Below are 27,445 nucleotides of genomic sequence, written 5' to 3' on the forward strand. Positions count from 1 at the left end.
CTTTCGTATACAATCTGCATAAAAATTTTCATAGAAAATAAGAGACGCGGTAATAATACCTGATTAAAAATGCTTAGTTTACAAATATCTACATACATTTATTTACAGTCAATTAAAGAATATTTTGCTCTTTACTTCAAGTAGGTAGAATCTCGCCATGCGTTAATTAAATAGAATAATTTCAAATTATTATCATAGAAATACCCACTTATATTTATTGTAGTAGTTCTCCAAGAACTTATATTTACATTACATTCAATTCATAATTCAACACGTTGAGTGTCATTACAAAACTTCAGCTTTTTCTTCAAACTCTGAAATCTCTTACAAAAATAAATTGAAATTTTTCTTAATTTTAGTCTTCTATTCTTCCGTATTATAATTTTGCACTGCAAAGTGTGCTCATTCATTTGAAGAAAATTCTACAGGCGATAAGTACTTATTATGGATTACTGCTTTACATTGCACTTAACGTATTAAGTATATGTATCTAAATAATTAATAATAGCTACCTAATTACAATAACTTATTGTTTAAAAAATATTATTACTAACAGAATGTTCGTATTACTACTTTCACTCATTCATAAATAACGAACAGACATAAAATAGAATACTTCAAAATTTGTTGCTCCATTTTGACTTAGCTACAATATTCACTCCATACCACTTGGTCTCAAAAATTCCTCTATCGAACGAAAGAAATACAAAATTCCAAGAAATTTATATACAATTCAAATGAAACACAACAAAAGAATTCTCTTCTCGCGTCCTAACTCGCGATCGCGCGAATCATCCCCACTCCAAAGGGGTCTTCTACCCGCGCGCCACCAGAGATATATTTCCATAAGAGGAGCAAAACGCGACAAGCGCGAAAAATGTTGTCTACTTCGCGGCATTTACAAGGGGACCACGTCTACGGGGGCGTGAGAGCCGCCTTCCGCGCGTTTTTTATCAGTCAGCGATATCTCTGGCGGCCGGGAAGCTCGTCGGACGCCATTACAGATTCGGTGCCCGAAGACGGCCGCTGATTGGCGGAGAGACGGAAGTGGTAGGGGAGAGACCGGGCCGTAGGCGGACGCAACGTCGACGAGGTGTCGCACCCTTCGTAATCACAGGCGAGTAAGCAGTCGTCGGTTCAACATCGTTGACAACGATCACCGTACACGTCACGTCTTCAGTTATCGTTCAGTCGCCAGTATCGTTCCGCGAGCTCGAAGGACGTCGAAACGCATCGATCGTCCCTCGCGAACCCGACCGAGCACAGTGTTCCGCGCCCGGAGTAGCCCCGAAGCGTTCTTCCCTTCAGTGTTAGTGCCGAGACTCTCTGCGTAAGGACTCCCCGAACGGAGCAGAGGTTCCTCAGTGTAACATGGGACGTTGCTCGATCCGCTGAAAGTTTCGAACGCACCTGAGACCCCTGGAAGCTCCCCCGAAGCTTCTATGTGTGTCGGTGATCAACGATCTTGAGCGTCGCTTCTGTTGAACCACGTCGAGGTACTCCCGCGCACCATCAGTCGTCGACAGTGTCGTGCAGCCGTAATAGGCGGGTGCACGAGATCCCTCGGCCACATGACGGACGTCAGCAGCATCAGCATGGTCTCTTACTACAACCCGCTCGCGATGTACCGGCAGCAACAGCAATCTGCCGGACAGCAGCAGCTGGTGCAGCAGGCCCAGCAGCATGCCCAGGCGCAACAGGCGCAGCAACACGCGAACGCGACGGCCGCCGACGGCGGGGGACAGTATTGGTACGGTTATCCCCATGGACATCCTCACGCTGCTCACCATCACCAGCCAGGCGGTCCCCAGCAGTACCTGGATCACGACGTCTTGCCTGGATGGCCCCATCCGCACTCTCACCCGTACACCCACCTCCAGTACCAGCATCACCAGGCGTACCAGCAACACCATCACCAGCAGCAGCAGCCCCAAATGACGGTGACCGACTGGAGCGGAGACGAGGCGAACCCAGCGGTCGGCGCAGGAGAACCCAGCCCGCCGATCACCGTCAGCGGCAGCGAGATCAGCAACCCTGGCACACCCTCCACTCCACCTGCCAACAACAACAACAACAGCATCACCACGAATAACAACACCACTAGCAACAATAACAACACGACGCCCATGAGACCAGCGCAGGTGAGGAGCCCGTACGAGTGGATGAAGAAGACGTCGTACCAGAGCCAACCTAATCCAGGTTAGTGAGAGTTTCTGTTATTGGGACTGTTATGATGCGCGGATTTCGAAATTCGAGGGCTTTTGACGAGCCAACGGTTAAATAGCGAGGTTACCGTGGGGTGAATGCTCGTTGGATCGTGGAAAACTAGCGGCGGTTGAGAGCATGAGGAATCTTGATCCAATGAAGGATCTTTGCCGAGTTCTGCTGTTGGATTATTTCAGTCTGGTGTCTTCGTTCGTTTGATCGCGGGGATTTTTGTTTAATATATGCCTAGCTGAATTATTCGAGTTTTAGAGTAGGATATTGGGTCTTTTGTTTGAACTGGGCGTATGGAATTTGAGGCTGTGGAATAGGTTTACAGGGTTTTATTTCTGCATATCTGAAACTCAGATCCGTTTGCTCAAACTAAATTCTTCATTGCTTAGTAATTGGGAGAAATATTCATGTTTGTTTGGTTCAGTAAGAACTGTACACCTTTGAATTTGCAGAAATTGGTAATGCAATCCTCTGAAATCCTGTGAAATTGTTGATTGAAGTTTTTAAGCCATTTTGGATTTGCCGAATCTGCGTTTCTGCAACGCGACGCGTTGTCGTTGATAACGAGAGTAATCAGTAGTTCCTATTAGAAACTTCTAGAACAAAGAAAAATTGTGTGTCCACAGATGTTATTTTATATTTGGCGCGTGCTTATTTTTAGCTAGGGAAACTTGTTCAGACAGTATTCTAATTACTTGGGTTATATTAATCGATGACACACATGATGGATGACGCGAATTAAAAGGTTTCAGCCTAATACTGATAAGTTGTCGATCATCCTACGAAATGTTGAAACCCGTTGTTCCTCTTGCTATTCATCAACGCAGTAACAAAGAAACGATTCAAATATTTTTGGCGAGCTTTGACGCTGAAACTTTGGCTCGTACCATATCGAATTTCGAAGTCGCTCCAAATCGCAGACGTTGGTTCTGTGTACCAACATGCCATATTTACTACGCGAAGAACGTCTATCCTGCTATTCTACATATTTCATAAGATTAGGATTATTCTGTCCGTTTGCGTGGAATTTAATCGCAGCTTCAACATAATATCTATTTCTTTATAGAAAATATCAATATGTAGAGTTGAATATTTCAATAAATCGTCAGTGATGGAAATATGAGAAAAAAACTAATTTTTAGGAATAAAATAAGCCAATTAGTACACTATTCATATAAAATGAATTGATCCTTCATTGATTGATAGCAAATCGCAATTAGCTTCATTTTAATTCGCTTTTGTAATCGTATAAGTATTCCATAACGAAGATATCTAGTTTAAACACAGAATAAGTATTTTATAAATCGTTAGTAGTTTAAAGTATCTATTACTAGAGTCTTATTATTAGTTTAATTATGGTGATTCAGAGCATAAGCTAATTCGATAAAAAAATGTCGTGGACGAAAAGCGTTTTTAAGAAACACCCCGTGGAGGACGTCGCGTACAACGTGCTTGGCTATAAACACGTCTCTGCGGTCTAGATACGGTGAACAATGTAAACACGGTAACAGACGAGCAAACATCTAATTGCTCTCAAATATTTGGGAGATAATCGTCGTCCTCTTGCTGTCGACTCCATTTTCAACCGGACCAGCCGAGTCGAGAACATTGTTCGCTTGGATCACGATAGCGAAGCAGTTTCAGAGGAAAGAAAAACTTGATTTTCCTCTGTTTTATTGCATATGAAAGAGCACTAATATCATTAGTCTGTACAAAGTGGCAATTAGATATTCATGAAGTTAGTCTTACAGTGGCGAGTACATTTTCCGACTTACGAGGATTTTAATTACTTCGGTAAACTTTTCCATTGCCTGCTAATTCTTCCTGAACACAGCTCACCGTTTGAGTTTCGTATTAGTATTCATATATTGCGAAAGATTTATGGTCGAGGAAAGTGTGACGTAAGTTAGAATCTTAAGGGAATCTTTGCCACCCTAGAGGCTTGCTGTTTACACCTTTTCTGGTTCTAATTTCTTGGAGGAAATTGATACATTGACATTGTAGTGAAACTTTGAAGATTATTAAATGCTTCAAATTGAAATATAAGAAACTATAACTAACTAGTAAATAATATTTTCATTACATCATAATTATTTCTTATGAAAGCATTATATAAATTTAAAAAACAAAGAGTGTTTTTAGTATAATGTTTAGTATTAATCTTGGTAGAAAATTGGGAAGAAAGTGTCTAATTAAGCAGCTGTGTGTCTTCTACTGTTGCAGCATGCAACATAGCTGCAAACTGCAATGCAAGTGCAGGTTCAGCGATTCACGAGCTCTGCACCCTTGACGCCCTTGGTACGATAATTATTAAACGTTCAATTATTATGATTTCCACGTTTTAATTGTGACACGTCTGCGTGATCTTGAATAATCGACAAATTGCATGCGATTATTTATTCACATGCAAGTGTTTTCTTTAATTGATATTCTTGATTATCAGTTAATCGCTTTACGTTGAAATTGGGCATGCATGTATTTGCATAGAATTTTAATTGTCAAGTCGAGTTATGATAATGTTGATTCTGCATGAGCAAAAGTTTTGAAACGCTACCATGTATATGCAGTTTATAATTCTATGACAATCTAAAATTAGAAAGCTTATTTACGTTGGTAAAATAGTGTAATAATTCCATGTTTTATTATCTACAAATTTTAGATATTTATTTTGAAGTACTAAATAGTTTAATAACTAATGTCCTAAGTCTCCCGCTTTATATACTATACATTAATAATAATTCTTCTATCACATGCTTTAAACAAAACTAGATACAAATTATGAAAACTCGTTATCTACATTGAAACCACACATTTGCCAAATCGATGAACACCACGAAACAAAAATATCCATATTTATTTTAAATATAAAAAATTCATTAATCGAGTAGGTACCTACCTTGGCACTACAAGTTTAAAAAAATTTAGAAAGCAGAGATAATCACTTTGGTCTGCGAGCGGCTCATTTAATTACAGTGGAATATTCTACCCAGTCATAGATTTATCGACCATCAAAAATTTTAGTAGCATTGCATACTTGAATTCTTTAATCCAAAGCCGTCAAACGTAGTTGACACGTCAAGCATCTTTAATTCTCGGTAGGCAAACGATTCTGGGACAAGGAGTCGCCGAGGCACCACGGTAGCATCCATCTCACCCTTTCCCGTCCCGCTGCACAGTTTCACCCTGTCTTTCTCTTGAGTCTACCATCTCACGACCGTGCGACCCTCCAATACCTTCCACCGGCTATTATCTGCATTTTATGGTTATATTGCAGGCAGCCGCTGCCTCGTATAACGACGCCTCTGCCATGATTCCGAATACGCGTATTACAGTTTCACGTCGAGCATTCGCTCATTCGCGTGCTCTTGTTGGTGTGTGCGATTTTTGCTCGTTATTATTAGTCGCCGTTCCTTGGAACGACCGCGACCCCTCGACTTACCGTGATGGTGGCACGCGATTTCTCTGGATTTTATAGTCGACGCCATTTTGGTTGCTCCGCGAGGAGATCGTGACTGAAGCTGAAACGCTTTTGCAATAACACTTGTCACATTCTGAATTATTTCATTTCGAGTTTAATGGATTGTAGGCTTTAGTAGGATTGTGTCTCGGCTAGAAATATTTCGAATTTTTAGGAGACTTTTTTTGGTGATTTAAGGAACTGTTAGTTTCATTCTTGGCTGATGTGGTGTCAGGAAATATTCATTGGAGAATATGGTGGATTAGTGGGACCACTACTATTTCGTTAGAAATTTATTTGTAATCGTTTAGAATATTCACGACTCATCAATTTTTTAATTTTTGTAAATTATTTGTGGGTATGAATTGGTGAGTCGATGAACAGTGAAGGTTCAAAAATTTGATTTTGAGATATTTTATACTAACCTGTAATTCTGTGCATTTTACATATCTGGACTCGAGAAACATGATACATTAAGTCCACTTGTTTTGTGTGTGATTTTGGCTCTGGGATCTGAATATAGGATAATTTTTATATTATAATAGGCCTTCGGTTATTCCAAGTGTCATGAGACTCAAATCTGAAACATCCTTTTGGTAGCTAAATTTATTTTCTGTAGCAAACTTCTATTATTTCACTGTTTATAAGTTGTAAGCAATGTTTTGCTCAAATTCAATGTGTTGAACTCTAAATAACAGAAATTTTGAATATATGAAATTTGGTTAATTGAGGTTCTAACAAGATTCCAACAAAATATACAATTCCAATTATAGACTTATTAACTGTTTAACTAAGGGTTAAAATTATTTCTCCTACTTCCTCATAAGTACACATATCTATTATATCTCCATCCCCGCGAGAAAGTTCTTACAAGTCAAAACCCTGAAATTCTATCAAGGGTAAAAAGAAAATTTCTCTTCAGAAAATTTCCTATAGCAACATGAAACATAACTAAACTAAACTATACTAAAAATCTATCGATCCAAATTAACAATGATACATACAGTAGATAAATGTATCAACCTTTTAACGCTAGAATTTTGTTTTGAAAATGTACATCTGCTTGCGTAAGTAAAATGAAGGGATGACGAGTGTATTCGTCAAACGCAGGATAAATACACTTATACTCTGAATTTGAATTAATTATGACAAAATAGCAAGGCCTATAAACAGTATTTTATTTCTTCACGTAACAAATATACTCATTACCCTAAAAGTGTTCATTTCTTCATAAGTATGCTTGTCGAATTCCATTAGAGGGCTAAAAGATACTCGACGCAATTACATAAATACAAATTGAATTTCTGACTTAGATTCTCACGTAGCTTCGATATTCAAGCGAACCGCGTTCAGGAGAAAGTTTTGTCTTGGAAAATTTGGAACAGCGGCGGGACAGGGGACTGATTCATTCATCCCCGCCTACAATTATGCCGTAAAACTATCGGAGCCGTTTGTTGTGTCAACAATAAGGGATAATTAAATTGGTCGTCTGCTCGAGTCTGCGGGGGGGCGCCTCGTAGGTATATCGCGTCCTTTCACGTGCCTGGACTTTTCCCCAAGAAGCTCCTCGGTCCGCTCGATGCACCGGTACACTCTATTCGGGCCCTTTTACCATTATTCGCTCGGTTTTGCCCGCAACTCGAGCCCCGACAATTCCGTCGCTCGTCGAGTAGCAATATAATAATAAGGTGAGAGGCAGATCGAGGACTTTTCGGGGTACCTAGCTGTCCGCGAACACGGAGCAGAAGCCAAGCTCGATTCGAAGGTTCCTCTACCTCGATCGCCTAGGTATGCACTCGAGCATTGTTTCGCTTCTGACTATATAGCTGTTAAGTAACCGTTTCCTCGGGACCAGACAAAGGACGTCTTCGACCCTCTTCTCTTTTCGCCTTTGTTCCTTCGATGATTGTAAAAATGGATGGAAAACACGCGTGTACCAGGGTACTTCAGATTTAATTAAATTGTCCAGATTACGCGATGCAGCCTTTGCGAATAGTAATCCCTGACCGTATCTGAACAAGTGCTCGTGGTGGCGATAAATGCTACTCGGCTGTGGCCAATTGCAACGCGGTGCGATAAGAAGATTGAGAGACTAGTGAAAGTAGGTACGTATGTGGAACAGCTAGTTCTAGTAATTTTGTTGTGTAGATGATAACTGAAGACAGTATTCACACATTTCTGTGTTTTTGCCGTATATTTGTTCAGCTTCCAAATGTATTAATTAACCAATTTTGTGTAGTGAGAATGAGTTATGATTCTGAGATAGTCAGAAATATATTCACACTCGTCTTGCCAGATTGCAAATGACAGGGTGAAGAAATAAATAAAGGAAATAGGTGTAGGTAATCGTCAGAGTTGTTTTCGGTGAAAATACAGAATCGTGTGAACATGTTCTTATTTATCGAATCTGTTAAAAGGTCATAGAATCTGAACTAGCTGTAACTCTTTCAGATGAGATATTTTGGATAGACAATGTTTGATAGTTAGGTATATTTAGGTGGTAGATAGTTCGTATTGATTGCTGAGTTTGATAGTCTTCTGTTGAATGTAATATTTATTCCAAGTCAGATGTTGGTTGTACAGTCTCAAAGTTAGGGATTAGTTAACTCTTCTAAAGTAGAATCTCCTTTTGTGAAAATATATTTTAGAACAGTGGTTTAGAAAATAATACCTATAGAAATATTTCTCATAAGTATAACTTATTAATGAAGTAGTCTTGAAGCATATATTCATATTTGAGTTTAACACATTTACGATTTTCACATCGAGCTTGTTAAGTAATTTCATCTTATTGTCAGAAGTCGTTTTCACGTATGTACGTAGTATACGCGTAAGATTTAATTTTTCTCAAGATATTTTTAATTTTGTACTGCAATTTAAATGGGATTAAAACCACGGAAACAGTTAAATGCAAAAATTGGATACGAAGAAAATATACACAACTGCTTAGCTTTTATGGTTAACTAATATCTTAAATACATACGTGTAGACTGGTCTGTGAGTCACTGCACTTAGCAAATTGATGCCATTGATGTGAAAATTCTTAAAAAAATTCAGGAATTACTATTTTCATGTTTTCGGCTATACGTCAGAACAGCATAAGTCACATATTTTTATTTACAAATTTTTGAACCTCAATTCTGTATCATGGACTTACGTTTTATTCATTTTCGTTTTTAGGCTAAAAGTACTTTCAATTGTATCCTTTTATGCTAGAAATTCAAATTGTGTCCCATAGATTTTGATTAAGGTAAAAACTCAATTTTTAAAAAATGTGTCTTACAATTAGTCTCAGTCAATTCTTTGAATTAATAGATCAAGTCACTCAGTCGCCCATGTAAGCACCATTTTAATTACATATAAATCTTTAGTCAAGCGATCTTGAGGTCCATTGACCCAATCGTTCGCCCAACAGTTATCCAAGGTAAATACCACTTCAACATCATTTCGCCACATGTAGATACATATAATCACAGATACCTGTACCTAATCATTACTGATGTATCAAATTCAAGCTATAAAGTTGTTCCCCCTAAAAAGATCCTTGTCACTATAAACTCTACACACGTTGAATATACTTTATTAGTCAATTCCTCATCTCCCGACTGTATGAAGCATGAAATCAGTACACTAGCCAAGTTGTTGATCTACGACACTCGTCGCGAAGTATACATAAGACACTTGATATGCAATATACAAATGCTACACGGCACAATAGAGGTAATTGTGATGCCACTGACGAATGGTACCCGTGCGGATCCAGGAGCATCGGTCAGAGGAGGCGACATCGCCAGTGTGGGGTTGTCGTTCGTGGGGGAGGCAGCGTAGTTGAGGGCGTCGCGCGGCACAGAAAAGCGGGGCACGCGCTTTCATCGTTTCGCATGGCGAAATGGAAGAACAAACGCTATAATGGGGTGGCAACGAGCCCCAGGAGTCCTGTTTCTTTACACCCTTGCTTGTACCTCCTCTTGTCTCTCCTCTGGTTCATATGCCAAATATTCCTTTTGCTCCCTCAAACGCGTAGATATCCGAGAGAAACAACTCGGAGGAACGAGCAGATTTATGGCGTAGAATGTGGGGAACCGTTTCAGTTGATTAAAGAGTATGCGCTCCAATTTGCGGTAACTGAAGACGAATATGATCGAAGTATTCCTTTTTTTAATTTTTGATGGGGGTGCTTATGCAATGTACTGTACAGAGCTGGTGAGATTGCATCTGAAAAAAATGTGGGTCTATATAGTTGTAGTAGATAGAATTGCTTGATTTCACATACACGTTCAGATATAGCGTATTATTGACTGATTTGATCATAACTACTAACTGAATCGACGTATCCTCTATATACGGAAAATTATTATATTAAAATATGTCTCGGGTGCAACATTATCAGCCCTGCACAGTACTTACCTATAATGCAATATAACATGTGCATATAATGGTGCGTTTAGACTAAGGAAACAAATGCTCGTTCATCTCCTACCTTCAACAAAATTGAATTATTATGAATGAATAAAATCAACAATTAATTGAAAGAATGCTCGTGTTACTTGAATTTGGCTGAAATGGGGGAAGAACGAGCATTCGCTCGCTTGGTTTCAACTCACCATAACATATTCACATTTATAAATCGTGCTGTTTAGTTATTACCAGATATATAAATTTATATTTTTATAACCACATCTAAATAAATAGAACTTAAGTTCTTCTAGAGCATTTCGAAAGAAGAAATTCTAGGTATTTGTAAAATCGACAATTTTAAAAATTTTGAAAAATCCTTTGGGGTACGTTTAAATATCGTTAAAGACTACAACATATTCAAATTTGAGCAAATTACAAGAACTTGCTCCGAAACATGCCCGATTTCGCGTGGAATGACCCATTCGTGCTTGCATATTAAGGGATTACTTTAGAAAGAGATTTGTGTCGTTTTGAAAATATTATAACATATATTTTTGCATATTAAAGGTATCCACTTATAGAAAAATAGAACTTAAATAGAGATTTATTTTACTTTTCAAATACCATAACGTGTAGATATGTTACCTTAAATACTTTGTATATTTTGTAGGTATTAATTTCTCAGATACGAATGCTTAAACATCCTTTCCTTACTCTGCTTATTACATACTCAATACTGCATTACATGTTACATTGTTGTACATACCAGTACCCAGTTTTACACGTTGCATTTATGTGTTTGACTACGCTTTTACGAGCGTGTTAACATGACTGAAGAAATCTCGCAATGCACAGTGTTTTTTCTGTAAATTCGTAGTTCGACATCAATGATAGGCGGACAGCGTATAAGGAACCTACTTTCTCGTTAGTCAAAGTGGTGGATAGAAGCTAAGAAAATTGTATTAAATTCAGCGATAAAATATGTCGACCCATTGAATCCTTCCTAGCAGCTATCGTGTTTCGAAAGAACTTGCTCGTAATCTCTCCACAAACATTTCACGAGACGTTGCTACATGATTGCCAAATTATTTCACTTATGGCGCGCATAAATTTTTCATCATATCTATCAAGTGATAAACAAATATTTTCAAAATACGCACTCCAGTGAAAAAACTATTACTTACAATTAAAAATCTTCAATTTTCATTTAATTGCATGAAGTAGGTATCTTCTGACACGTAGATTAACCATCATTCTTAATTTTAAACACTATATGTACATGTTTCAGTAAATTTCAGCTAACATTAGTACTTAATGTTGCATAATGCAACAATCAAATACTTCCAGATAATTTTCCAAGTAGTAGCTTCTTTTGAATAAATTTGTACATAGTGTCAACTATACATTGTGATTATTAGCGATGACTTGACTCTTCTAGATAAGATTAATGTGATGATTAGAATTTGCTAGAGATCAAGGAATAAGCACATCAGAATAAAATAACTTGAGATTGATACTTATTTTATTATCAACATTACTACTGTTTATAGTTGGTCTCATTTCAATTGATAAAAGCTTCTGTCTACTTAGAACATTTCGAAAGTCTATGCATTTTCTTTTTGCTCTGAAGAATTTTATCTTCTCACCTCATGGCACTTCTCTCACAGAGGTGAGATATGCAAGTACATCGCATGCAAAATAGATCCCCGTGCAAATTGTGACAAAGCGCTGGGAATAAGATTATCCTGACTGACCTGGCATAACAATTACGCTATTCAGAGTACCGGCAGATCGAGTGTTGACAAGGAACTGGATAATCGTAGGTGCAAGTCCCGATATCAGAAAGATGAAAAAGGCCGACGGTAATCCTTGCCCACTCACACAGCCGCGCAGTTGGTACATCGGGAAACCGACCGTTCTCCCCTTCAAACAACGCTCTCCTCAGGGACTCCCATAGACTTTTTCGGATCTAAAAGTTCAAGTGGCACAACTCTGGCAGCTAAAAATCGGGAAGACGCGAGAAATCGAGTTGCCGAATCTTTTCTTCCCTACATCGATCCAACGTTTCCTTTCTTACCACCGAGAAAAAAAACTTGCGCTATATTCTGCATTGACCGTTTCCTCGAAATCCGTGACGACATCGCGGTGCGTCACGAAAATTATCATCGGCGTAAAGTTCCAATTGCAATTAAGGTAAATGCCGCGCGTAGGGTTTGGAATTTTTTGATTCGATGACAATCTTCAGAGATAAAGTGTCTGTCGATAAGACTTAATGGTGTTTTGTGTTTGTTTACGTGCATCAGGCTTCAACGACGATTATGCTTAACATGGCAAATATTTGTGGACTTGAACAATGCGCGGCGTGCCAAATGTGAGCTCACACGCGTGTGTCTGGTATTGTCCTTTAAAGGATTTTGACTCGGATTTAGAAATTAGAGATCGATTCAAATTTAACAGGGTAAAACAGTCTTCAGTTTTCAGTTCTTTAGTTAAGTAATATTCTTCTCAAAATTATTAGAGGCGATGTTGACTTCGGGCTGAACTTAGATTGGACTTAGAGATCCATTAAAATCTAATGTGTGAAAGGAGTCTTCAGGTTTTAATTTTTCATTTAAAGAATATGTTTAGAGGAAATTAAAAGGAAATTAACATTTATGTACCATTTAAGAATACCAGAAAGAACATTTTCTTCTATCCTAAAAATGTTAGATCAAAGTATATGTAGTAGTCTTGATTTAATTCAACGAATTGTGAACTTTGCTAATGGCCTTACTGGTCAGTTTGATCTCTTCTCAGAACAGTGGTGACTAGACTGTGGATTTTTATGCAATTTCATATTTTTATGAATACAGTGAAAGAAGTGGAACCTAAATAAAAATTTACTTTATCTTCCAAATACTATGTTCTATTTTTAATATTTTCAATATTTTGAAAATTATGTGTATTCTGTAACTTTCTACACATTTCACATTATCATAAATGCATAGAAATCCGCAAGTTTAGTGATGATAACTCGAACACTTTGAATTGCTTCAAATTCATGTACATATGACGACAAATTCGAATCACTTTGAGTATGTTTCGAAGCTTAAATCTTCTGAAAGTTTTGATAAGTCCTGAACATTGATTTTTAATAGATCTTGAGTCTTAAAAATCTTGGAAGTTGTAGTGTCTTGAGGTCTTGATAGTTTTAACAATGTTGAGAAATTCAATAGGTCTTGAGAGCTGAGTATTATAAAAGTACTTTCAATATGTACCTATTTTCATTTGAACAGTTCTGTTAACATAAAGTATTAAAAAAAATTCGAAAAACTCGAGTTATTCTTCAAGACTCAAGAGTCAGACTTCGAATCATGCTCGAAGTGATTCAAATCTTCATTGTCTCCAAAAACTTCGAGTCACTTTGAAGTTGAGATTCCCATCACTATCTCTGGAACGATTTCATCGCTGAAAAATACTTCGCGTGAACTCTTAATTCAGCCCATTAGCCTTAAATAATTCATTGTTAGTTTCTATATCTGTCTCGTATGTTATATATTAGACAATGCTCTTTAATAAACCATACCTATGACCAAACATCATCTTCGAGAACACAAAAAGTAATCGCACTATTTCTCGAAATAAAATCAGTCGAACGAGCAGTTCTACATACGCGCAATGTACGCCTACAAGAAGCGCTTGATTCAGGCATTATCATCGCCGCGAAAAGCAAGCGGAGCTCGCGATAACGATCGCCCGCAATCTGAGCGAGCGAAAACTCGAAATTCGACGGAGCATAATATATTGTTCTAATATTTGAACAGACATGATACGTGTATTTTCAAATCCCGTGTGCACACACGCACAGAGGCACACGAGCGAGCTCGTACAAGAGGCGCGAGCAGGCGCGCTCGTACGACCCGTCGCGACGGTTCAGCCTCAATTTACGCGTACACTCTAAATATCGTTTCGTCATTTTATGGAACAGCTTCGAATTCGAGTCCCCCTCCCCCTCCGCTCAACGTAATGTTCATTTGAAATTGATCTCCCTTTTGTGCGCAACAGTGACGGTAATCTCGAAGATTTCCTGCCAGCCATGCTGTATCCACCACCTATATATACCATCGAAAAGTCTAAGGTCGAAGCTTATTCGTGATGTCCCGAAGGCCTCGAGCACTCTTATCGAGGAGTGGTGGATTAACGTGCACGCCTTTGATCTCGCCGGCCTGCCTTATCTAATCGTTTTCCTTTCTCCCGTTCCGTCTCGGTCCCTTCCACCTCTGACTCTGTTTCTCTCCATTTCGTATCCTCTCTCATTTTGGATTTCGTTCGCATGTAATCGTGTCCCGAATGCCACGACGAATTCACACCATCCACCGATACGCGGCTGTCGGCTCCTTTTGCCACTCTCTCCTGTCGTCACTGCTTGATGGCTCCAGGATCCGTGTTATGGTAATTCTCTCGGGCCTGTCTCTTTCTTCTGTCTTCGTCGGCAAGGTGAGATCGTTCGTTGCAGCGAATTGTATTGTTTGTTACGCTTATCGGCCGACGAGTACTTTTTAATTGGCTTGAGTAACCGAGCCAGCGGCGGACGTTTGATGTCGATGGATTTTGACTTTTTATCTCTCCTCAGATGCAAAACGTAAGTTTGTAGTTTCTGGTGCGACGTTTCTCTTACGAAGGACGAGTGTTCTAGTGCTCGATGGCGAGGATGCATGGATCGTTAGATCGCTGAGCATGAGAATCGCGAACTTCTGTGTACTCTTCGTCACGTCAGTCATTGTTTGCCTCGCCCTGTTCTGCTTTTGAATGTTTTTAAATCTCGCTTAGTTACTTTGTTAATACCTCTCGCGAAAGATGTGGATACGAGCGCGATCGTCAAAAGCGTTATCTCGTTAGCGTGTTATTGACAAGAGAATTAGAGAAGTAGATATTAAAAGGTGTAATAATGTCGAGCGTTATCTTTGTCTTTCTTTTTTTCAGGAAAGACACGAACAAAAGATAAATACAGAGTGGTCTACACGGATCATCAGAGGTTGGAGCTTGAAAAAGAGTTTCATTACAACCGTTACATCACGATTCGTCGTAAGACCGAACTAGCTGCCAACCTTGGGCTCTCTGAACGGCAGGTGAGTGTTCATAAAAAATAGCTAGGTAAAAACTATTAGATATAGAAAGCAAGCAAGCAAGATAATCGAGTTATAAGTTACTAAAATAGAACTGGATAAAAATTGCTTTACACGTACATATAAAAATTAGGTGTCTGAGATTGCATTAGCTCTATTTAGTATTTAAAAATAAGTTGAATGTAAATTGATGTTTTGATAAAAATCGTGATATTCTCGGTACAACATTTTATAACTATAATGGAGACGCTCGTATGCCAGACTAACTCCAAAGATAAAAAGTCACAAAGAATCAACTATTTTAAAGTTCAGTTCAAATTAGACAGATAAAATGATATATTATAATGTAGATATTATTTAAAATATGATTAGTTATGTACCTATGATACTAAACTCTTTTTAAAACACTGAAAATTTGCCAGGACAGCTTTGGAAATACCTATATTAAGCGTTATTTACTTGGTTTTAGGAGACACCATTCTGTAGGTTTTTCTAATTTTTAGAAAGTTTATCTATCAAGTGTTCAGATGGCACAGTTCAAAATTTTATAAAATGTAAAATTGAGTAATTTGGTTTCGGAAGAGCTCCATTATATTATTGACCAAAACATAGTTGGAAAATTATTATTTAAATGGAAAAGAGATTACAATGACCTAGGAAGAAAAGATTGCTAGGGGTGAAGTTAGAGAACTATCTGGAATAGTTGAATACTAAAATAAGAAATCTAATCAAAAAGTAAAATGATTTTTGTACACTTTTAAAGGAATACTGAAATGAAGTTTTTGTCCGTCGCTAACATAGCTAACAAAGCAGCGTCCTGAAATTTTAATATTTAAATGATTTAACTATTAAAATAGAGTAGCGTCGCATCATCATTTTTTGTTGTTGACCCGCCAATGCTGGTTTTGCTTTCTTTTAATATATTGTAATAAAACTATAGAACAGGTATAAAAGATCTGGCTCATTATTGTAGAGAAAGTACAGTATTTTTCGGTATAATCTCATAATTGAGCGACGCGACGGTGAAGCCATAACTGTGTAACAGCATTTTGATTTGCAATCATCGACGGTAAAGATAATCATTAAAAAGAACTGGGAGAATTGAAAAACAGTAGAAAACTAAAATGTAAGTTTATAGCGAAAACGGAATTTATCGTAATAGACTCCCCACAAACGCATGCGATAAACACAGAATGTACTTCGACACTTTGTTCTTCCTCGATGAAAAATTAATTAATCCTATTAATTAGAAATATACTGTATAATATCTATAGTCTCTTTTATATCAGTTTTGGTACATATTTTTCGTTTGTACCATGTTTCTTTTCTTCGAAACCAAACTTGTAAACCTGCTAAGACTTCGCCATATTTTATTTCTTCTCATAAAAATAGTGACTACAAACTGAAGTTCATTCCATAAATTAATTTTATTTTCTGAAATTTATTCTATAATTAATTAGTTCTGAATGCGTCGATCACGTCTTGAAACACGTTATCAGCGTCTAGCTGGTTGTACATAATAATTACTAAATAGTTACACTGATATTTTCATAAACTCTACTAAGTAAGTGGAACCCTAAATAGGAATTTGTTTCATCCTTTGAATACTATAACGTGTAGACTTTATTTTCGATATTTGATATATTTTTGTACATGAAGTGTGTTATCTTCTTTCACATTCATTTAAACTCTTTATAAATTCGTAAACATTCACAAACTAGTGATAGCTAGGTACAATAACCACATACAAAAATTGCCACTTCTATTATCCATCGTTACATTCAATAGTCATATACCCTGAATACATCAAATTACTCATATTAAAATTTGACTAGTTTTACATAGTAGAACTATACTATGAATAAGGCTGCTCGGATAGCTGGAACTGTTGGATAATAGGAGTCCATGGATTATCCCTTACTTCGCTGTTTATTTGTTCATATAACTGAACCAAAGTTTCATATAACTGTATTTTGTCGAATAACATACTCAGTAAATCAAATACTGTGGTAAATAGACTGCAGATCTTCATACAAATGTGGAAAATTTCAATGTGCAAAAAAGAACAGAATGAGGTTCCATTTCTCCAGTTTCGTATGTGAAAATAGGAATCTGTATAAACATCCACAGTCTAGTGACACCATTGCGTCGGACAAATGGAGTTCAGATAAATAGAGTTCCACTATACTTAAAATTCACTTAATCGAGTTTCTGCTACTCCAAAATTCAATCATTCTCAAACCAAAACCCAAACAGTAAACCACAGAAACTACCTCCCACGATCAACTTACAAAAAAACTCTTTGCCTATGTTACAGGTAAAAATCTGGTTCCAAAACCGTCGCGCGAAAGAGCGGAAGCAGTCGAAGAAGCGGGAGGAGCTGGAGCAGAAGGATTCGAAAGTAATGGAGGGTCTGAACAGCGGAGCAATGGCCAGTCTAGCGCTCGGAGGAATGGGAGGAATGCTGGGTGGATTGATGCACAATGGAGGCTCGCCGCCCCTGGGCCTTGGCCACCCGACGCACCCGCTGGCTCTGGGCCATGGGCCCGGGCCTCTGCACCCTCACTCCCACCAGCACGCGCACCCTCACACGGTATTAGGCTTGTGACCTGAGGACCAAAGCCCAGAAACGTGGTCCAGCCACGGCTGACCTCGCACCACCGCACCCGAAGCCGCGATCGCGAAAAAATCAGGGGTCAGGCTCAGTCACCCCCACAGCTCATGATCGCCATGGGCGATCCCTGGCCCGAGAGCTCGAGCGAGATCGGGACCGAAAGCGACGCAGCATCTACTCGCGACACCCTCGAAACCCGACGCTTCGAACCGCGACGCGTCGCACAGTTTACGATTTCATTTCGCCGACGAATCGTGATGGTTCAAACGCACGTTCGAAGATCCAGTGGCTACGTGTACCGTGATAAACAGAGTTGTCCGCTTCGCCACATTTGGATTACGTATGGTGGCGACCGACAGCGGACTACGATGGCCTTTGACAGTGGGAAACTGGAATCTGTACTTGTCCGTCCAACGGTGATCGTGCGTGCAGACACGGAGATTTGTATTTTTTGGATTCATCTGTCGGGCCCGTTTGCTTGGCGTGTTTGTTTTGTTATCCTCGTTCCTGGGTGGAGTCTGGAGGACTCACGGCGACGCGACGGAAGTGTCGGTAGGTCGTGGTCAGCCGTGACACGGTTGTATACAGTATTATTTTCAATTTCGCTAGAACGAAGTTTCGACTACGAATCGTTTTGTAATATAATAGTTCTGTTTTTTTTTTGTACGTTGTGGGAACAATTCACGGTGGGATTGTTTCCAGCTCTCCGTGGAAGAGTCCGTGGCAGTGTCTCTGCTTTCTGTTTTCTGTCACTCGCGCAGAATCCGAAACCCCTCGGTCGGATCGACGATCGGATCTCCGGTTTTGCCGATGTTTGTAGGAAAAAAGATTTGAAAAAATGTGCAATGTTTGCCTTAAAAAAAAAAACAACGAGCCGCTGAACTCGTATCGAGTGGTTGCGTCGAATGCGAATAGAGAATCAAAGTTATGCTAAGTTGTTAGATTTATCGGAAAAAAGAAATATATATATATAAATATATATATATATATATATATAGTTATATATTAAATATGCATGTGTTCCCCTCGGTTAAGGTGATCAGCATCCGTGCGTTCCAAGGGGGCGCCAAAGCAGACTGTTTTATATGTTTTTTTTTTTTTTAATGTAATGTGTACAAATTAGATTAATTCAGGTGTTTTTAATGTTGATTTTGTCGAAACGTGATTTTTTCGCTTCGGTCAATGTTCGCTGAGAAAGCGGTATCTCAGAGATTTTGCGAGTGTCCGAGGCTGAATTTTTTATTGTAAATATAACGACTAGGTGTACACAAATGTTTCTCAACTGAACTTTTTTCAATGAGAATGACGTGGATGGGATCAAATGACTTTGTGTATTTTCTATACATATACATACATACCCAACAGAACAGAAAATTCCCGATACAGAAAGACACATTTCTTGTAATGTGTCAGCAGACCTCGCAATACGATCTTATTTCCGTTTCGTTTATTTATCGCTATCGACAAGTGTTGGTAATGTTATTTTAGCGTCGTTACAGTATTCTTTTAAAATGTTTTCGCTGGTAATTTTATGCAAGTGATAATGGAATACGATACTTTCGTTATGAATTGTAAATAGAATAAAGTTTATGACGCTGGAACCCCTTGGTGCTGCAGTAGCATTTACGTTTCCCTACAAATTAAAGGAGAACAGAAGGAAAAGAAGGAGCAGCTTACGTTATAAAAGCTCATTCTTGAAAATGTCGCGAAATACTAGGGTTCTTTTCATTTCAGTGTATTTATCATCTGTTAAAGACATAATTGCATTGCTTTAGGTAAACACAGGCGTTCGACGCAACGATTCCACAAAAATTAGACGCAAAATTCCACAAGAATCACTCTTTCTTCCATTCGTTTATACGTGTACCATTCGTATCCCATGAGAAGTCTCTTGATAGGCATCGCCACTAATGTTCTCCTGGACACTTCTCATGAAACATGTACGATACCTTCCTTCGTGTCCTGAAAACTCGATCATTCCGTAACATCTTTCTCTGCCAGTTACTTCGAGAGCGTAGTGCCACGAGTGAAGCTTTATTTCAAGAATAGCGTAACAATGAAAGGATTACAGTTGACAGTGCAAGTGTTCCATGATGACTCAACAGCCTCCTGAAGTATAGGCTTAGGGTGTCTATACCCAGATAGAGGCGATTTTTCAAGCAAGGGGGATGCAAAGCGCTAGAAGGCTTTCATGGGTATGAAACATTTCTTCGTTTTCTCGATTGTAGTCCCATCAGTTAACAATCGAAAGAAAATTCTGTGAACTGGTGAACCGAGGTTTGCATGAAACGCGATCGATTTGCGTTCCCCGCAGTACGTGACACTTTGAAAAATCGTCGTCTACGTCGAGTGTCCAATTGCTATTGTTGCGCGGGCGCAATGCAATAGAAAATTAGTCTCCAACCGATGGACTCTGTGAAGGCCAGATTTCGTGGGCGCGAGAAGAAATCACGGCTCAAGACTCTCGAATCGTGTTTCTTCGAACAGGCGTATAGTTCACGGAGGATCACGATTTCGCTGACAGTCGAACACTGCACTGCTTAGTAATTCGCGAGATTAGTCTAAAACAAGACACAATCTAGGAGGAATTAATTTGCAGAAAAATACGAGATGGATTTTCTTTGATTTATGGTGTTGTTTTCGAGAGATCTAATTTTCGGGAAAAAGCTAACGTTTAGTTATTACATATTACAGGGGATTATTTTGATATTTCTAGCGTTACGAGTTGCAGATTTGTGAGCAATATTCTGTTTCGGAATTTAGCAAAAAGTACCTTAAGCGTGAGTTAATTTAATAAATGGTTTCTCTCGAAATCTACGCGATAAATAAAAAAATGTATCGTATGTTTGTCAGTCATTTGTTGAGGAAGAATCACTTGCTCGTTGGTTGTGTCCTGTTTTAACACAATGATCGGAGTAAAGTTACTCAGAGTTGCTTCGTTGGGCAATTGCGTGTACAGTTTTGCATTCATAGAGACGAGGTATGGAATAAGTGCGCGCAGTATCTTTTTTAAACGATCATTGAAATCGCTAAGTGAGAGAGACGCGAACGTGAGATACGGTTCGCGTAGAATACAATTACGTGGACGAAAATATACGTAAGAAGTATGCCTTAACCGATGAGAAAGGAAGTCGCAGGATGCCCTATTACAGTTCTGTTTGCATCTACCCTGATTTACGAGTTATTGTCCTCATTTCTGAAGCGTGTTTCGAACGTTTTCCATTTCCCATGTTTTTATTGTGCAACCATGGGTATTTCACGCAGTTTTGTTCTTATACGTTTAACATTGTGTTCCTGTGAAAATTGTTTCTTTCCTCGATAATCTCGAATTTCAACGACAATAAAAGGCGAATAAAGACCACGTTTTCGGAAAAGGGAGAACTAGCCAACATTTAGGTGGCGTGTGCCTTGAGCGTTGCCAGACCCGTAACACGCGAATACGATTTTCTGTGGACGTGTGTGGATGTGAATGAGAAAGATCGTAACAGTACCGAAAATCTCACGTGAAGAATGTACATACCTATATTAGCGCCGCAATTCGTAAGTTATTATTCTGATTATTATTAATATTATTAACACAATATGAATGTTACACGATCGTTAAGCCTAGTATTATACCGATATGTGATCGTAGTTTAAACTCCAAAATACACGGTCTTATGTTTAGTAACGACATCTTTCATCTCATTTCTGCCCTTTGATATAAAATTTTTAGTGATTGCAATTGCTCGAGTTGAAGATTCAACAACCCTTAAGGCTTCTTTAGATTAATTGCTTCAAATTCACATTAATTGATGTGTATGTACTACCACATTTAAATTTAAATGACTTGATCTGACCTGTGTGATCAAACTTGATATCAAGCTACTTCAGTACATGTGACTTGATTTCACGTAATTTGAATTCTTGATTAATCTGAACGAGCCTTTAGTATCTTGAAGAACAAAAATCGCTGAACTAGAAGACATCAATTTGACTTAACCCTTTCATGGCAGAATGTCTTTTTTAGTACCTTTTATTCTAATTTTTCTTTTGTTATCTAAACTTCTGTTATCTAAGCTTAATCCCAGGCGCGATAAAACAAAAAAATAAATGTGACTTTTCCCCTAGCCACGAAAGGGTTAACAAAAAAGAAACAAATTCTCAAATCCATAAACCCATTTGCAGGTCAGTCTACTGCTAACTTTTCACTCTCCCCAAGTGCCAGCAAACCGTCGATAAACGGTAAACAGAGATTCCAATAAAATTGTACGAGTAAAGGGGGCCGAGTCAGACGTGAGCAATAACGATTAAGCAGTTAGAACGATTCAAGAAAATCGTTACGAGCGGCTGTTAACGCGATTTGTTTGTCGTTCCCTGGAAAAGTTTCCCGTGATGTCTGCGACGGTCTTCGAATGGGTCTCGTTAGATCGTACATAAATACGAGCATAAAAACGTGGTAATGCGGTTTACATGAGAGGGTTGGCCATGTAACCGATGCCAGGAACCGCAGGACGCGCACTGGCGCGAACGAAGCGAGGAGGAGACGGAGTAGCGAAGGTGTGAACGAGTCCCGCGGGAGCCCTGAACTTAACTACCAGATCGATGTCCAACCCCAGCTCCTCTTCATCCCCTGAAAACAACCCCTGCTACTTGCACGCAACCGACCTTCCTCCTCACCCCCATTCGCTGCTGTTCAACGTCGATCGGAGAACAACTTGGCGGAATTTAACGCGCGGCACCGCATCGCGACGACCGAAGGCGTCTAGAAGAGTCGCGGAGTAAACAGCGGAAGGAAAGAAACGCAACTGTTGTTTCGCAATGGGTGAGATGTTACGATGTTCATCGTTAGAATACTGAAATGATTATTTTCGCAAAATGAGAAGTAGGGACAGTTGAGACATTTACGTACAGACGAGAAACAGATCTGTTCTATGAAACAAGTAGAGGAAAATGACGATATGATACATAATGCATTTTAAAATTGGACTTAAAGTAAATAATTAAAGTATATAATATAGTGATATGTGTACTACAGAGAAAGGATGTACTATAGTACAGTATATAGTACCTAATTACTCTTGGATATAGGCTCGCTGCTTAATGGCGAATTTATAGTGCAGAATTCATTATGATGGTGAACTCATGCTCATAGAATCCCTTTGTTTTTCTTAAAAATGGTGAATGATAGTACTTGCCAATAAACTTCTTCTAGTTTAAATAATTTCAAACAATAGGAATATAACAACAAGACTATAACGAGGAAATACTTACTGTATCCAGTGATTTGTTTAGAAAATGATTAGTTTTGTTCCTGAGATAATGAGTTCTTGCATGGGAACCTAAACTATGGTAAAATGGCTTTGAAAATATGTATGTTAAATGTTTCCTAATAATTATACTTAATTTTATTATTTCATGACACTGAGTATAATTTTGTAGGTAAGTTCTCAATTTGCAAAAAGTTGGTTAGTAATCACGTGCTTCGAATATAAAATTGAAATTTTTATAAAAAGTGAAGTTAATTAATTTGGAACTATATAGTGAGTTACTGGACTGAGTAATCCCATTAGCGTATAATTTTTCCTAGAAGTACATATAAAGCTAATTTTTATAAAATGATATTATATAAATTGACCAATTAGTAGGTAAAATATTATCAGTCGAATAAAGAACCATTGAATACTCAAATATTTTTTTAAATTGAATCTACTTGTTAATAAATGTGTTACATTAGACTTTAAATTTAAAATATATTCGTCGTCGTTATTAAAAATTCCTTGTCAATTTTCAGGCAACTTATCAGTTTCCTTTGTTTTTTTATAAAATTTCTTCAATGATATTTAGAGTAATCTAGACTCTACCTAAAACGGAGCTTATTTAAGCATGATTCAATCTCAATTAATTTTGCTTTCTGTACTAGGTTTGACGCGATGTAATAATAGCATCTGCTCCAATATTTGAAACGCATTTTGTATTACAACTATGACTGTTTATTATAAGATTAGGAATTAATATATACTACTGATAGAACTTTTCGAGTTAAATTTACGTGATTTCAATTATTCCTAGAGGAAGAAACATTAATGTTATGTAAAATCTTGTATTTCACGTTATGAAATATGATCCATGACCTATAGAATTCTTTTTATTCTTTACTGTTGGTAGACATATCATGTAAATATTGTATAAGAAAAAGGAGAAGTTATGGAAAAATCATGAAACTTAGAATATTGTACAACCAAACAATTGTCATAAAAATTTGGTTATAAAATTAAGCGATTTTCTAATAATTTCTAATATTACAACAAGTATACAAGCATACAATAAAAGTATACAATAATGTCCATATCTTTGAGTTACATTGTAGTAATGCAATTGAAGTTACAGAAAATGGTTTAGTAGTCCACTTCGTTACTTTTAGTGTTATAGGCACTAGAAATACCTACTGTTCTACAAATGGTAATATGTTTAACGTATTCCGTGTCACACGAAACGCTAGTAACTCACGATATCAGAACCAAGATTTATCAACCGCTTAAATACCTATATTTTCTAAACCAACATTAAAATGAAACAAAAAATAAGGAATTCAACACGTCCCCTGAATTTTCTTAACACATTGACCACCACGGTGGTCATTGGTGACCGGAGTGCTTCAAATGTTTATAATTGTAAAAGTTGAATGAACATTGACAATTAATGAATTTTGAACATCATCGCTAATTAGAAAATACTTTGAAATAAAATGTGCATTATTCAACAATTTAACACTTTTATTTGAAGATCAAAAATGAAAGATTAATTATTATCAAATCTTCTATCTACGGGTGTATTGTATTAAAGCATTTCAAAAATAGATGCGGCTGGTTAATACAATCTGGGCAGTATGTGGTAACATTTTTGGTCCCATTTTTTGCAAACTTTTTTTGATGACACACTTTGCAAAATTTTCCCACCAGGTATGCTAGCCCTTCCTTTTTTTGCATTTCATACCGTAATCTTCTTTGAATAGATATATACCACATTACACAAGCGTCGTAAATAGCCATAACGTAAATAAATATTCCAAAATAGTTACCAAATGTCATCGAGTGCATCAAGACGTGGTCACCCGTGACCACCAGCAAAATAAACGTCCCATGGGTAAGAATGTTGTCTTATATAACCATATTTATTATTATTTGCCATTATATGCTTAGAATAATAAAAATACTTTCGCAGCGTCCTAAGTAACACGTGTGATTTCGACGTGGCGGTCAACATGTTAACTGGTCGTACATTTCCATCAAAAATCTGAAGTTTTTACGTACAATGTTTCCAGCGATATAAAATCGTAGATTTAACACCGTCTTGCTCGATCCATGATTTACGATGTCGAACGCATGAAATCTTTCAGAAAGCGATGTACCTAAACTGGGATCCTCGATCGCCCACAAACCTTGCGACAAAGAAATCAAAAAGTTCCTCTTCTTCCCAGCGCATATACTAGCAGGCGTCGCGTTCTGAAACGGTTGAAATCAGGATCAGAGGGACAAGATAAAAGGGCAGAAAGGGATGCAGCGTGGTGAATACTGAAGGAACGCCGTCCGGTCGGCAACCCGTACGTAATTGGACCCCAGGACGTAACAACGTTTCACGTGTACCCAGAAATTCCAGGGAACGCGCGGGATAGGTTTTTGTTCGAGTTGCTCGGTCCAGTCGGTCCAGTCGAAAACACCAAATAGATACTTTTATGAGGGGGGTGCTATAAAAGTTCTGAATCGAGTATCGATGGTTCCAAAGGGGCTAATCTGCGGATGAAAACTGTAATAAAACGTCCGGCCTGCGTATGTATCTGAAATCCTTTTGCAGTGCGCGCGCCCCTTACCTTTGCGCTCGGGGCCTCAGGTAGAATTCCCCTGTTCTCCAGGTCGCCACGCTTACCATGGAAACAGAAAACTACCGTTTCCATGTTTCGCTTTTTCGTGGCGACAGTGAAATCGAAACCGAAGGCAATTACGCACTTTGCTTCGGGAATGGGGTGAAACACGAAAACATTCGACTCTCTGGTACCAGTTTTAACGCCACGACTAATTCGCTACCCTTCGCTTAGAGAGGGTGGAAATAAGAGATACTAAAGTCTTTTTAGATTTACATATAGGATACCCAGATAGCACATGGCGTCTTGAAGACGTCTGTTTTATGTCCTTTTATGCCTGAACGTCTTACGACATAATTTGGACGTCTTGAAAATATTCAAAAGCGTACATCTTAAAGACTTTCGAAATTTACGTCCATAAGATGGCTTAAAGACAGACTACATGGACGTCCAAATTAGGTATATGAGATGTTCAGACAAAAATTAGACGTTTTTAAGACGTCCAAAAGCGTAAGAATTTAGGACGTTCATGTAGTGTGTCTTTAAGACATTTTATAGATGTAAAATTTGTAAGTCTTTAATATGTACGCTCTTGGGTGTTTTTAAGACGTCTAAATTATGTCGTAAGACGTTCAGGCATAAAATGAATATAAAATAGACTTCAAGTTCAAATAGACTTCATAAAATGTCTTCAAGACGTCGTGTGCTATCTGGGAGATGGTTTTTCTTAGTGTCGTAGTGGAAAGTTCACGTATGTGCATATTGAAATGGAATCTACATCAACATGTGTTGTTTCTTTCGGAGAGGTAAGGAAAATAATTAATTTTATAATTAATTGTAGCGCGGGTTTAAATTATATCGTGTTTTGAAATGCGGTGAACTGACAAGAAGTAAAATGGTGGTTGTAATATGAGACGCTAATAAATATTATCTAAAATTAGAATGGTGATATGAGAACAATAATAATTGTTAAATAATATATAATTCTTAAATAATTGAAACAAAATGTTTTATACATTTTGTTTTGTGCAATTTCTATTTACATGTTTTTTTTATATTACGATTCAATTATAGATGTGACTTTCTTTTTTAAAGTTTATTTTTTATAGTAATCAATTTTATAGTAATCAAATTTCTATTTAAGTTTCATTAACTTGGTCAAATATTCAATTAAAGTTTAATCTGAAAAACTAAATGCGCTTTTATTTACTTATATTGAATATATTCAATATGATGGTTGCGGTATCTTAATTTATAAATATTAATTTATTTGTAAGAAAATATTTATGAAACATTTAGTTTTGGCGAAAGATGATCATTCTACAGTTTTCTGTTAAAATGTAATAATAAAATATATGCTGCCATCTCACGACTATATTACAAATTAAAATTCAGTTTTCATTTATGTTACTCTGTGGGAAAGTAGGATCACGTTAACATCGAAGAAAGTATTCTTCCATTTCATTGCAAGGCAAGTTATTATCAATAACAATAATGTAATGTTTATATTGTAAAACTTCTACCATTTCTATTATTTATCGCGTACCTTTTCGGCACATCACTCACCATAAATATAAAAAGCTTTAGTCGTACATTCTACTTTACGTAATTAGTTTACATGAAAAAATATTGGAAGCGTGTTTATATCTCTATAACTTTACTGAATATAGTAATATAAATTTTTCATTTCTTACTGTTTATTGATAATCACTGATGTTAAACCAAATTCAATAGAATTCGTTCATCAGATAAAGTTAAGGCAAGGTAGGTTACTGCACGTAATACCATAGAAAACGTTTTGAATAAAGTTTGAA

At 37.7% G+C, this 27,445-nt stretch overlaps 1 protein-coding gene across 1 annotated transcript; it reads left to right on the forward strand.

Moving 5' to 3' along the window:
- The first annotated feature begins 1,571 nt into the window (after window positions 1–1,571).
- Cad (homeotic protein caudal) lies at window positions 1,572–17,785 on the forward strand. Its single transcript, XM_076393605.1, has 3 exons — window positions 1,572–2,199; window positions 15,035–15,180; window positions 17,495–17,785. Exons 1-3 carry the CDS (start codon window positions 1,572–1,574, stop codon window positions 17,783–17,785), a joined length of 1,065 nt encoding a protein of 354 aa, XP_076249720.1.
- The last annotated feature ends 9,660 nt before the right edge of the window (window positions 17,786–27,445 follow it).

Source organism: Calliopsis andreniformis, chromosome 3 (genome assembly GCF_051401765.1).
Source record: "Calliopsis andreniformis isolate RMS-2024a chromosome 3, iyCalAndr_principal, whole genome shotgun sequence".
Taxonomy (NCBI): Eukaryota; Metazoa; Arthropoda; class Insecta; order Hymenoptera; family Andrenidae; genus Calliopsis; species Calliopsis andreniformis.